Source organism: Cetorhinus maximus, chromosome 10, assembly GCF_964194155.1.
Source record: "Cetorhinus maximus chromosome 10, sCetMax3.hap1.1, whole genome shotgun sequence".
Lineage (NCBI taxonomy): Eukaryota > Metazoa > Chordata > Chondrichthyes > Lamniformes > Cetorhinidae > Cetorhinus > Cetorhinus maximus.
The window spans coordinates 130,029,589-130,043,806 of record NC_135888.1 but is presented as its reverse complement, the minus strand read 5'-3'; the positions used below and the strand labels follow the sequence as shown (position 1 = coordinate 130,043,806).

The window sequence follows — 14,218 nt, the reverse complement described above, 5'->3', positions numbered from 1 at the left end:
CTGACAGTTCTGCACTCCCTCAGAACTGCTGCTCCAACAGTGCAGCACTCCCTCAGTATTGCCCTAGCCAACAGTGCAGCACTCCCTCAGATCTGCTCCTCTGACAATGCTGCACTTCCTGGTGCCGTCTTTCAGAAGAGACTTTATACCTTTCTTAAACCTTGGATGTAAAAGGTCCTGTGGCAGATCCCCAGGGTCCTGAGCCAATATTTACCCTTGAACCAACATCACTAAAAACAGATTATGTGACCCAAATCACATTGCTGTTTGTGGGACCTTGTGTGCAAATCGGCTACATTTGCTGCATCACAATGTTGACTGCACTTCAAAATTACCTCATGGGCTGTGGTGCACTTTGGGACACTCAGAGGTCATGAAAGATGCTATACAAATGCAAGTCTTTCTTTCTTCTTTCATTTTTATCTAGGCTGCATTTAGACTAGGTTTTCCAAAGTGCAGCAGGGGTTCGGTGTTAGCCTGATTTGGGGAAGGGGTCATTGCAAGTGGGGACGGTCTTAACACCCGCTTCAGGCACGTGTCCTGGGAGCTGGGGCCTTTACCAATATGGGGTGGGCGGCGCAACCCAGGCATGGAATGCGGGCACTCAAACCTCCCGCCAGATTGGTCACTTAGACCGTCCATTTCTTGCGTCTGCAAAAATGCACGTGACATCGGTCCATTTCTAGGGATGTGCCCTTTCTGTCCCATCAGTGCGTCAGCTGGCTGCCGCTCCTGGAATTTGCCATCTACCTGTCTCTGTGAGCTGGGCACTGGTACCATTGAATGTCCGGAGCAGGATACCCACTGGCATGGCAGCGGAATACGTCGTCCTTTTTGATGGTCACTGTTGGCTTTTCTGGGTGGAGAAAAAGAACAAAATGTTCATTCATACTAAAAAAAAAACTCCAGGCAGTAACTGAGGCTTAAAGTGAAAAAAAAAAACACATGTAAAAACATGTGAGCAAAGCCAAATTGATGAGAACTTGCATCTGATGCAGAGAGATCACTCCTTCATATTGAGTTGCTCATGTTGGGGAGATGGTGGTGTAATGGCAATGTCACTGGCCTAGTGTTCCAGCTAACCCAGGCTAACGCTCTAGGTATGTGGGTTCAAATCCCACTATAGCAGCTGGTTGGATTAAAAAGACAGTGAGAAAGAATTGAGGATATGTTGGTTAAGCTGAAATTGGGAGAAGCTGGATGAACTTTGGGGTAGGGAGGGAAGGAAAAAGAATAGAAGGGTTTGCAGACAGGGTGAGGTAAAGTAGGCAGGAGGGGGCTTCTGTGGAGCATGAGCCAGATAGGCCAAATGACAGATTTCAGGGAAGACTGAGGGTGAAGGAGGTTTATGAAAGGGTTTGTTGGTGCCAATGTACTGGAGACAAAACCTCAGGGTCCTAAAGATGAGATGCTCACTAATAAATCCAGTTGGGGAATTCAGGAGAAACTTCTTGACCCAGAGAGTGGCAGGAATGTAGAACTTGCTGTCACAAGGAATCATTGTGCCCAATAGGATAGATGGATTTAAAGGGAAGCTAGATAACCACCACATGAGGTGGAGAAGGGTAGGGAGAGGCTCATGTGAAGCATTAACTTTGGCTTGGGCTGAGTGGCCTGTTCCTGTGCTATTATGTGAAAGCCTCAGGTTGTGGGAGGAAGGGGTTTGAGAAAGGGAAAATACTGCACAGCTTGAGAAATCCCAAGACTGGATGAGTTTGGAAGAAGATGGGTAGAGCTGGGGCCCCTGGGAAAACCTGGTTATTGGGAAAGGTTCTGAAAGACAGCATGGAGAGATCAAAGGATTGGTAAGTGAAGAGGCTTAGAGGGAGATGATTGCGTCTTCAGGGAGGGGATTGAGGTGGAGTAAGAGGGATGGGTTTGAGGGTTCAGGAAGAGGCTGATGAAGAATCCACATGGAGACAGACCACTGGAGCCTGAAACACATTCCACTCTCTCAATCAGCATCAGAGGGTTTAGTGAGATGTTACTTACGGTATAATAATAAATGGAAGGTCAGCGATGAATTTGCTTCTCCATTGGATGCAAAGAACGTATATGCACCATTCTCAGTTTCCTTCAGTCGCAACAACGAGAGGGAACTCTCATAACTGTAAGATAATAAAAAGCTACAAAGTCACAGCACTCGATCTTTCCCCTCTGCCATCCACTTTTTCTCTCTCTCCTCTACTTTCCAGCTCCTCCTATTCAGATGTGAGAGGCCTCACAACATCTATCCCATTTCACATTTCAGCCGGATTCACGGGACAGTGATCAGGGGCAGGGACCCTGGCTGATTGAATCTTTCTCCAGCCTGGGGAATAATCAGACGAATTGTGGCAAGCCATTCTAGCTGGGATCAGATAACTCAGCATAGGTCAAGGAAAGAGCTGGGATACTCCTGTGCAATGAGCCACAGCAGCATGCCAGTTCATTAATCCTCTAAACAACAGGGACACAACACCATTTAACCTTTGGGTATTGAATATCCGTCTCAGTATATTTATATAACAACAGAAAAGGAGGCCATTTGACCCATCTTGCCTGAGACAGCTCTTTGAAGGGAGCCATTCAATTAGTCCAATTCCCTATGCTCTTTCCAAAAGCCCTACAACCATTCCTTTTCAATTATTTACCTCCAGTTCTCTTTTTGAAACTTACTATTGAAACTGCTTCCATTACCCTTCCAGGCAGTGCTTTCCACAACATAATAACTGGCAGCAAACTTTCTTTTACCAATTACCTTAAATTTGTATCCTCTAGTTATCAACGCCCTGCCCAACGCCACACTTCTGCCAATGGATACGCTGACTCCATAACTATTCTATCAATGCTCTCCTTGATTTCGAACGCTTCCATTAAATCTCTTCTTAACCTTCTCTGCTCTAAGGAGAACAATCCCAGCTTCTCCAGTCTCTCCACATAACTGAAACCCCTCATCGCTGGCACCATTCACGCAACTCTCCTCTGCGCTCTCTCCAAGGCCTTGTCACCCTTCCTTAAGCGTTGTTACCAGTATCAGACGCAATGGCCGGGATTTTACGGCCCCGTCATGGGCAGGACCTGCCGTGGGCAAGGCGGTGCCCCAGCCAGAAATCCGTAGACTTGCGGTGGGACCGGAAGACCATGGCGGTGGTGGGCAGGTGCAGAAAATCCCGCCGATCATTCCATCAGGTCACTACTTGGCTCAGGGTCAGTTTAACACAGAACATCTGTACCTAGATCAGTGTCAGATTGGCTCAGTTGATTGCACACTTCCCTCTCAGTACTCTGAGTGCAATACTGAGGGACAGTACTGAGGGAGTGCTGCACTGCCGGAGGGACAGTACTGAGGGAGTGCTGCACTGCCGGAGGGACAGTACTGAGGGAGTGCTGCATTGTCAGAGGAGCTGTACTGAGAAAGTTTTTTAAAATTCTTTCATGGGATGTGGGCTTCGCTGGCTAGGACAGCATTTATTGTCCATCCCTAACTGCCCTGGAGAAGGTGCTGGTGAGCTGCCTTCTTGAACCGCTGCAGTCGTGTGATGCAGGTAGACCTACAGTGCTGTTAAGGGAATCCAGGATTTTGACCCAGTGACAGGGAAGGAACAGTGATATAGTTTCAAGTCAGGATGGTTAGTCATTTGGAGGGGAACTTGCAGGTGATGGTGTTCCAAAGCCCCTGCTGCCCTTTTCCTTCTAAGTGGTTGAGGTTACAGGTTTGGAAGGTGTTATTGAAGGAGCCTTAGTGAATTGCTACAGTGCATCTTGTAGCTGGTAGACACTGCTGCCAAAATGCGTTGGTGGAGGTAGTGGACGTTGAAGGTGGTGGATGGGATGCCAATCAAGTGGGCTGCTTTGTCTTGGATGGTAGAGTGTATTCCAACACACTCCTGACTAGTGCCTTATAGATGGTGGACAGACTTTGGGAAGTCAGGAGGTGAGTTACTCTCTGCAGAATTCACAGCCTCTGACCTACTCTTGTAGCCACAGTGTTTATATAGCTAGTCCAGTTCAGTTTCTGGTCAATGGTAACTCCCAGGATGTTGATAGTGGGAGATTTAGCAATGGTAATGCCATTGAATATCAAGAGGAGATGGTTGGATTCTCTCTTGTTGGAGATGGTCATTGCCTGGCACTTGTGTGGCGTGAATGTTACTTGCCAATTATCAGCCTGTGATATGGTGCTGCACTGGCAGAGGGGCAGTACTGAGGGAGCACTGCACTGTCAGAGGAGCGGTACTGAGGGAGTGCTGCATTGTCAGATGGACAGTACGGAGGGAGTGCTGCACTGTCAGAGGAGTGGTACTGAGGGAGTGCTGCACTGTCAGGTCGACAGTACTGAGGAAGTGCTGCACTGTCAGAGGAGCGGTACTGAGGGAGTGCTGCATTGTCAGATGGACAGTACCGAGGGAGTGCTGCACTGTCAGAGGAGCGATACTGAGGGAGTGCTGCACTGTCAGATGGACAGTACTGAGGGAGTGCTGCACTGTCAGAGGAGCGGTACTAAGGGAGTGCTACACTATCAGAGTGACTGTACAGAGGGAGTGCTGCACTGTTGGTGGAGCTGTATGGAGGGAGCTTCACACTACACAATGGAGGTGCCACCTTTTGGATGAGATATTAAGCCGAGAACCCACCAATCCGCTCCACTGCTTCTTCTACATGTAAATGATCCTGAGGCTTTGTTCAAAGCTGAACATTGAGATGTCCTCTTTGAGATCTCTCTCTCTACTGAGACTGCATTATTCACTTAATTTACTGTTTGTGGGATCTGTGTACAAGATGTCTGCATCTTTGCCTACATAATCACTTTGAAGTGTTATAAACTTTGAAATCTGGTATATAAAGAATTGTCCTCTTTCTGAATTAGCAGTTTATTTGCAACAGGCAGGTGCTTGAGGCTATACTGAACTTGAAGGTTCCCTTACATGCAGTGAGCACATCCTCTAATACCCTGAATTCTTGGATATTACAACATATTACATTGTTGTGTTAACTATTGGTTCAAGCAAAGCAGCCTGTGTTGGTATTAATCCTCTAGTCCAGGAGTACAGTGTAGCTCTAATCTCATGAACCCACTCGTTGTGTTACTGCACTGATTCCAATTCTGAACTCACTCAAACTCCAGCGACGGGAAAGGATGAAATTGAATTCAATAAACCTGCCACCATTCAATAAAAGTGACCACAAAACAGTCAACTTGTTGACAAAACCCAACTAGTTTACTGTTGTCCTTTAAGGAGGGAAACCTACCATCTCGACCCAGTCTAAATATCTCTAATCTCATATGAGGTGGCTGTCACTGTTTTGGTATCTTCGCACCTGACCCTGGGAGAACATGATGGGGCAGTGGAAGAATTAACAGGCTGTCAGATCTTAACGTGAACTCCTTCCATGGCTGTGACCAACTGGAACCATGTGTCCCTTCATTGTTTGCTATTGCGCCTTTGATACGTTACCTATTGTATTCCCCAATGAATGTTGACTTGTGATCACTGACATTCTCCCTGGTCTTATACATCCATCGAGTCTGTTTCAGTTTAGGATAGGCCTCAATTTTCACTTGGAGTTGGAGGCTCTCCCCGATGTTTGCCTCCAGTTTGGTTCTCTGATCAGTAGAGATTTGCACGTAACCTCTCTCTGTTGACACACAACAAGGAATTGGGTGATTTCCTGGAATCAACAGCCCTGCACCCCAGTTTGTGAGCAAAAATTTAACCAGCGCATAAATTGTGTCGGGCACATAGCTGCAAATCTCCAGGGTTCTGTTCTCTCAGCCCACAAATGGATTAATAATCCAGGGAATGAGAATCCAAATCCCACCAGGGAAATTTGAAAATTTGGATTCACTTATTAAAAAAAAAACATCCAGATATAAAAATATGGCCTCAGCAAAAGTGATCACAAAGCTGTCAGGTTGTCATAACAACCCACAAATGTTTGTGTACAATATTCTTTATTGTCCACACTCTGACATTAAGACAGCAGGATCTTATCACCTAACGGAGTGACATAAATTTCATCCTAGGCAATGGTACAATAAAAAGGCAATGGATGAAGAGGCAACCAAAGGCAGCTGTTGGATTGGGGTGGTATGATCAATTGATAAAATGTTTTCCCACGGTCTGGTTTGTTCCATCTCTATTCCCAGTTAGCCCAATGGTGAAAAACCTATTAGGGATTGCAATCTCTCAACTCCAGAGGCTGCTCAACCTGACTCATATGGACGGATAAAGACATCAGCCCCAACCCCAACCCTGATCCCAACACTGACCCCCAACAGAGGGTTAGAGAGCCTTATCCTATTCTAACACTAACCCTGAAGCAAATCCTTAAACCTAAATCCTAAAATCTTAATTAGGAATCTGAGACTATAGTGTTATTTTTAGGATAGTATTCTAAGGCTTTGCCTCGAGCCCTAAACATTCCTGCCCAAGCCCTGACCCTAAACCTATCCATTTCCCCTGGATTGGAATACAGCTCAAACCCCCAACTCCTAATAATAACCCCCAATCCAAGTAGGTGCACATCTAACCAAAGGTTACGGGGTTACATCTAATTCAAAGGTTACAGGGAGGTGGGAGAATGGGGTTGAGAAACTTATCAGCCATGATTGAATGGCGGAGCAGACTCGATGGGCCGATTGGCCTAATTTCCAAAACATGCCTGGAACACAGTCCTTGAGCGAAACAAGACCATAACCCTCAGCTGGGATTAGAACAACCAGACAGTGACAAGAAAAAACTACAAGGAACAAACAGTGTGAGTTATATAGAAGTGGCTAGACCCACTCTGAGAAACTCCAGCTCTGGGTGAATGGAGCACTGCTCCCTGAAGCATCAGATCCCTTCTTAACCCTAAGCCTTCGCTGGCACTGATACAAGTCTGTTGTGAAAGTGGTTTCAAATGGCAGATTTGTATATTGGCGGGGGGGTGGGGCTTGGGGTGGGGTGGGGGGGATGGGGTTGGACACAAAAGAGACTCAAAGTTGAATTTCCAACAGGTAAAAAGTATTTGCACAATCATGGACTCATAGAATCTTGCTGAACAGAAGGAGACCATTTGGTCTATTGAGTTATTGCAAACTTTGAATGAGCTATTCAATTCATCCCATTGCCCTGCTCTTTCCCCATAGCCCTGCATATTTTTTCCTTTTCGAGTATTTATCTAATTCCCTTTTTAAAAATACTGTTGAATCTGACCCGTCTGCCCTTTCAGGTAGTGCAAACCAGATCCTAATATCTCACTGCAAGAAGTGTTTTGCCTCATGAACCCCTCTGGTTCTTTTGCCGATTATCACCTTTATTTGTGTCCTCTGGTTACCAACCCTCCTGCCGTTGGAAACAGTTTCTCCTCATGGGCTCTGTGAAAACCCTTCCCAATTTTGAGAATCCCTATCGAATCTCCACCTGACCATCTCTGCTCTAAGGAGAACGATCCCAGTCCCTCCGCGTAACTGAAGGCCCTCATCAATGTTATCGTTTCACGGAGAGTGGGCGTGGAGAAGTTTCAGATCTTTTCACATCCAGTTAAAGGTGACAGCGAGAGGGGTGGGACACAGTACGTGCAGACTGCGCGCAGTCCCGCCTCTGGCTGCATCTACACATCCCGCCCTCCAGAGTTTCCATGACTAGGACACGCGGTTATTACCAACAACGCGCAACAATGACACGGCTGATTGTTTCTCCCCGTCTTCCTCTGCAACGCAGGTGAAGTTTCCTGAATCAGTTCCTTCCACAGAGTTAATGTGAAGCGTCGCCCTCATTGTGAAAAATTTGCCGTATTTTCGGTCAATGGAGACATGGACAGGCTGGAGAGAGAAGAAAACAACAACATTGTAAATGGTTTTAAAACGTTGACTAAATTCATTAGGCAGGACAGGACGGGACAGAGAAACAGCATTCATCCTATTAACCCAGCTTCTCTCACCGCCCATGTACACTTTATCCTGAATTACTTAACCACCCAACCTAATTTCATTTTAAGGAAACAGCGTAGCCAATGAGAGTTTCGACTCCTGCCATTTCCTGGAGTGGGGAGGACTTGGAGCAATTTAAAGACAGGATTTGACCCCAGAAATAAAAACAGAAAATGCTGGAAAAACCTCAGCAGGTCTGACAGCGCCTGTGGAGAGAGGGAAACAGAGTTAACGTTTTGAGTCTGTGTGACCCTTCTTCAGAGCTTTCTTCGGGTAATACAGACTCGAAACGTTAACCCTGTTTCCCGGTCCACAGCTGCTGTCAGACCTGCTGAGTTTTTCCCAGCATTTTCTGCTTTTATTTCAGATTTCCAGCATCCGCAGTTTTTTGATTTGATCCCAGTATTCCGATTGGCAGAATCTGGGAAGAAATTGTCCCAAACAGAATCTTCCAGAAATGGCCAGAGGCTGAGTTTTACATTTTGGGTCGGAGCCCTAATGTCGATATCGCATGTGGGCTCCGACCTCTCCCTGTGTCAGGAACAATAGCCCGACAGCGATTTTGCCTCAATTGGCCAATTAGTGTCCAGAGGGCAATGTTGCTGTCCAATTGAGGATAGTGGGTGGGCTATTGAAGCTGAACGGCCAATAGGAAGCCCTCCAGCTTGGAAGGAGCAGCTGCCTGCCATTGCAGGTAAGGGGGAGAGAGGGCACCTCCCATCCTGAAGCACCCACTCAGCAACTTTTAAAAGCTTTGAACTAAAACAATGGCTGGACCACCATTGTTGATGGGGAAGCCGCTACACAGGGCTTCCTGGATGAGCACTTGGCACGTCATAACATTCATGGTTATGGGCCGAGTGCTGGTAAATGGGGTTAGGCAGGTAGGTCAGGTGTTTCTCACATGTCAGTGCAGACTTGATGGGCCGAAGGGCCTCTTCTGCACTGTGATTCTGTGGCCAGGTAAGCTGGAGTCGGGGGGTGGTCCATCAAAGCCCTGGAGTGCTGCCCACCCACAACGCCAACCTCCCGCCACCACCCCCCCAACCCCTGGGCTGCTTCTGGGAGCCATTTCCAGACAATCTCTGCGCTGCTGATACTATGGGGCTGGGGTGTGCCTGCAGGCTGACTGGGATATTTCAGTCAGCCTCTGATCAATTGGCTATTTAATTACCTTAACAAGCTCACCCGGATCTGGCCTTCTCGAAAATGGCTCAGGGCAGGATGGTGGCAGCAAACCAGCCCGCTGGCTGCCGGCACGAGATTACGTGCCCGCCAGTCTCTGTTGTTGCCACCATCGGCCCCTGATAACCCTACCTCAGGTATCAGGTGATCTCCCATCCTCTCTACTACACCTCCAGTTGACCAACCTAGCCCCCAGACTGTGCCACGGGACCTGTACTCTAATTAGACAGACTGAGCTGGCGGAAGCGGGGGGTGCGGGTGGGGTGTGGAGGGAATGAAAGTGTTGGCCCTTGTCGACGTCAAGCGGATACAGAAACCAGCCCAGCGATTGGATGCAGTCAACTAGAAAACAAGATTCGAATGAAATAAAATAGAACCGCTAAAAAAAAGAACAAGTAAAGGACACCGTTGACTTACAGAGCCTCGTGGATGAAACCATTTCACAGATAGAGCTAAAGTAGCAACAGTTCCAGTGCAGGAGATCGAGAAGGGCTCGCCTAGCAGTCGCACGTGCTCCCTGGTGTCAAGTTGAAGCTGCAACCCTGAAAATGAACAAAGCTCCATTTAAAGATTGTCCACAGATTTCCCCCATCAGTACTGCCACAACAAAGGATTCTTTCTCTGGTAGTCCCTCAAAATGAGGATGGCACTGAAATACAACTCCTGGCAAGGACCACATCATAGGGACTTTAACATTGAGAGGCTGCTGCACTGCAGCTACCGCAAGGTTCTGGCTGACCCACAGACTCTCCCTGCCACAGTCATATTGGAAGGGTTTCCAGGTTGATAATCAACCTCAACAAAAACAGAATTACCTGGAAAAACTCAGCAGGTCTGGCAGCATCGGCGGAGAAGAAAAGAGTTGACGTTTCGAGTTCTCATGACCCTTCAACAGAACTGAGTAATATTAGGAGAGGGGTGAAATATAAGCTGGTTTAAGGTGGAGGGTGGGGGGACAGAAGTTGCAGGGGGTGGGGTTGTGGTTGTAGGGACAAGCAAGCAGTGAAAGGAGCAGATAATCAAAAGATGTCACAGACAAAGGAACAAAGAGGTGTTGAAGGTGGTGATATTATCTAAACGAATGTGCTAATTAAGAATGGATGGCAGGACACTCAAGGTACAGCTCTAATGGGGGTGGGGTGGAAAGACTAACAGGGCATTAAAGGTATAGATTTAAAAATAATGGAAATAGGTGGGAAAAGAAAAATCTATATAAATTATTGGAAAAAACAAAAGGGAGGGGGAAGAAACGGAAAGGGGGTGGTGATGGAGGAGGGAGTTCAAGATCTAAAGTTGTTGAATTCAATATTCAGTCCGGAAGGCTGTAAAGTGCCTAGTCGGAAGATGAGGTGCTGTTCCTCCAGTTTGCGTTGGGCTTCACTGGAACAATGCAGCAAGCCAAGGACAGACATGTGGGCAAGAGAGCAGAGTGGAGTGTTAAAATGGCAAGCGACAGGGAGGTTTGGGTCTTTCTTGCGGACAGACCGCAGGTGTTCTGCAAAGCGGTCGCCCAGTTTACGTTTGGTCTCTCCAATGTAGAGGAGACCGCATTGGGAGCAACAAATGCAGTAGACAATCAACCTGTTTGGCCTCATTATGAACACAGTTTCCATGGCCCTCAAGCCCCTGGCTGGGACTTGAACCCAGCAATGCTTTCAGGCTCAGATGCTCAGAGGCTACCTACTGTGCCCTAAGGCCTCCGACAGCAAAGAATAATTAATCCAGTGATAGTAATGAAGCTGATCACATGAAGATTGCACTTACATAGGAAAAGGGAAGTCATGGGCAGACGGAGAAGACGTACTAAAAACAGTTGCATTACTGAAAGCTGGTAAGCCACCTGGCCCAGGTGGAATGCATCCGAGGATGCTAAAAGTAGTAGATGTAGAAATGGCAGAGGCATTGGTCGCAATTTTTCAATCCTTATTGGAGTAGTATCGGAAGGCTGGAGGGTTACTAATCTTATGCCATTATTCAAGAAAAGGGAGAAGGATAAATCAGAGAACTACAAGCCAGACAGTCTAACATTGATAGCAGGGGCATTATTGGAAATCACTGTCAGGGAAGAATAAAGTTTTGGGAGTTCATGAGTTAATCAATGGGAAAGAGCCTGGACTTGTTCAAGGAGAATCGTGCCGAAACTAACTTGATTGAATTCTTTGATGAGGGAACAGAGAAGGTTGATCAAGGTAGTGTAGTAGATGTATGTATGGACTTCGAAAGGCATTTAGCTGTATCACACAGGAGATTTGTTAAGAAGATGGAATTAAGCGGCAAGTGGTAGTAAGGATATAGAATTGACTCAGTGGCAGGAAACAGAAGGTGGTAGTGGATGGGTGTTTTTCAAACTGGAGGATTTTTTTTTTCTTTATTCTTTCATAGGATGTGGACATTGCTGGAAAGGACATCATCTATTGCCCATCTCTAATTGCCCTTGAACCGAATGGCTTACTAGGCCATTTCGGGGCAGTTAAAAGTCAACCACATTGCTGTGGGTCTGGAGTCACATGTAGGCTACACCTGGTAAGGATGGCAGATAAAGAGGGTCAGTGCAAGGTGGGAGTGCCTCCTTTCTGGGTCCCCAGTGCCAATCAGAGGCACCTCCCAATGGTTTTCCCTCCCTATGTCCACCATTCCCCCCTGCCCTGTCCAATATGCAATCCAAGCCCTCAGCCCATGGCCAGGGTCTGCCAGAGATCCCTGGAGGACTGATTGCATCTCTGAGCACCTCCTCCCGTGCCTCCTGCAGTACTGACAGTGGTCACAGCTCCTGGTGGCACTGCCAGTACTGCAGTGCTGCCGGTCTCTAAATGGCCGGCAGCTCGTTCAGGCGGGACCACCTCCTGGAGATTGGTGGAAGTCTCGCCTCATGCTAATTAAAGGCCTATTGGCTGAAAAATCACTGCAGTGCGAGTCAGCCAACCACAGGTGGGCTCACCCTTTGACATTTACACTGGGGTAGGGGGAGCCCACCCTCAGTCTTTAATTCAACCCTAATGATCATTGATTCAAAATCATTGACAGAAGATTATAAGGATGACAAAGATAAATATTTTCCTCTCGGGGAGGTGTTGGGATCTGGAACACCCTATCTGGAAAGGTGGTGAACGCTGTTTCTATAAATAACTTTCGAAGGGAGTTGGACAGGTATTTGAGGAGGAGGAGGAACTTACATTAATTAAGAAAGCAGGGACGTGGGACTAAACACGATTGTTCTTTCAAAGAGCCAGCACAGTTGGGATGGGCTGAATGGCTTCCTTCTGTGTTGCAAGCTTATCTGATTCTCTGTCCCTGAGGTTTGAATGAGTTTATTACTGTTTGTTTCAAGTGTGCGAGCTGGAAGCAAACAAACAATGATTTGCTTGGGAAGACTCAAGTTTCTCTGGTTGGTGGGTCAATCTGTAACTTTGTGAAATAAATCGTAAGGGCATGGTTTTATGAAAGTGCTTTCAGAATGTGTAAAATGCCACGACTTGCGCAAGGAAGCTGTTTTGCAAGATCATAAACATTGGAATCACAAGAAGAACAGTTCAATTTGGTGAAAAATATGGAGAATACATAATCGCACCATTATGTGTAGTACTGTTGTTCATGATTCATGTGTTGTAGAATGTAACTTTTAGCTTCAGGAATATATCTTTTATGTTGGAGATTAAAGTGCTAACTGTAAGATTATTGGAAAACCTAGATTGAGAAACTGGTAATAATCCTGATGTGAATTCAATTCAAACAATCTGGGAATAAGTTACAGTTAAAAGCTACCCCATGTTTATCTAACCAAGTCAGAGGGAGAGGTGTAAACACTTGAACAATGAATGACCCATTTCTGGGTGTCTATTGTTTTCTCAATAAAATAAATCAAAATCTAGCATTTCTGAGAAAGAGAGTCGTAAAACTCCAGTAGAGACAGAAAGTATTGACATGGGTTGCAGAGTCAAAGAGTAGCATTGAAGGTAAAATAATTTGTTTGCATTTCTGGTTGAATCATCCCAAAACATGTCACGCTGCCATGGAGATGGTGATTCAGGGTGGAGTCTTGGGTAGAAAGTTCTTTTGTTTAATTTACCTGTGTGTTTGCTGACAGAGGCAGACAGTTCAGTTTGGGAACAGATGGAGGCAGTTGTAGCTGTGCTTTAGTAAAGACTGAATCTCATCGGAATAAGAGAGCAAACAGGAGGTGATAGTTAGGCCTGCATTTCAAGCAGAAAAAAATGTTAACTTCATCCTTCACCACTTGGAATGTGGGTGAGGCTCAATCTCAGTTTGTGTTTCGTGAGGGAAAGCAGCTGGATTTGCTGTAGCGTGCAAGTAGTGGAAGGAATCTACAGTGGTCCTCATAGAGCCTTGTGGCAGAAAGCAGTCAGCAGAGTTAGCTTGGGAAGCTGTGGGAAGGCAATTGGATCTGCTATCAGCCCAAACAAGGAGCTGAGGAGTTATAAGTTTGGTAAAGGAAAAAGTGGAGGGTCGTGCAACCAAAGAGCAAATGGAAGAGCAAAGAAACAAATGAAAGCTTACCTTGGAGGAATAGCTGGAATACTAAGGAGAATTAAAATAAATTCTGGAGGGCTGCGGGTTGGTCCCAAGAAAAGTGAACGAACCTTAAAGATTTCTTAAGATAAGGGAACTCTTGGGTAGAAGTTAAAAATAGAATTGAGTTTATAGCATAAAGCTTTATAAACTATAGTGTTAGGTTATTGGTGCTTAATTTGTTTAATTCTCTTTGACATATAATAAGCTCTGAAGCTCTGAAGAAGAGTCATATGGACTCGAAACATTAACTTTGTTTCTCTCTCCACAGATGCTGCCAGACCTGCTGAGTTTTTCCAGCATTTTCTGTTTGTGTGTGATATGCATCAATGTTTGTTTTTGGTTAAATATATGAAATATTGTGGCATAGTTCTGTCAGTTAATTACTGGGTGTTTGGATTTCTTCTTTGAATGTTAATGGTCCCTAACAAGATTGTAACAAAACTGGGGGCTCTTGATGGGATTTCAGATCCACAGACTGAGACGGGTGTGATTGGATATTGGTTGTTTAAGCTAACAGGATCACAATAGGTACACAGACCCAGGCTCCATCCTGGTGTGTGGTTAACTAATCATTTTTTTTGAATATATTCTTCATTCAGAACTGTT

The 14,218-nt window shown here is 46.0% G+C and overlaps 1 protein-coding gene across 1 annotated transcript in view; it reads right to left on the bottom strand.

Annotated features, from left to right (window-relative positions):
- LOC144686017 (mast/stem cell growth factor receptor Kit-like) overlaps positions 1–14,218 on the bottom strand; it is a 50,483-nt gene that overhangs the window by 20,036 nt on the left and 16,229 nt on the right. The window contains exons 2-6 of the mRNA XM_078551138.1: positions 9,500–9,624; positions 7,630–7,789; positions 5,439–5,619; positions 1,993–2,108; positions 751–856 (exon numbers count right to left, since the gene is read on the bottom strand). Coding sequence (XP_078407264.1) covers positions 751–856; positions 1,993–2,108; positions 5,439–5,619; positions 7,630–7,789; positions 9,500–9,624 — 688 coding nt within the window. The remainder of the gene's footprint in view (positions 1–750; positions 857–1,992; positions 2,109–5,438; positions 5,620–7,629; positions 7,790–9,499; positions 9,625–14,218) is intronic.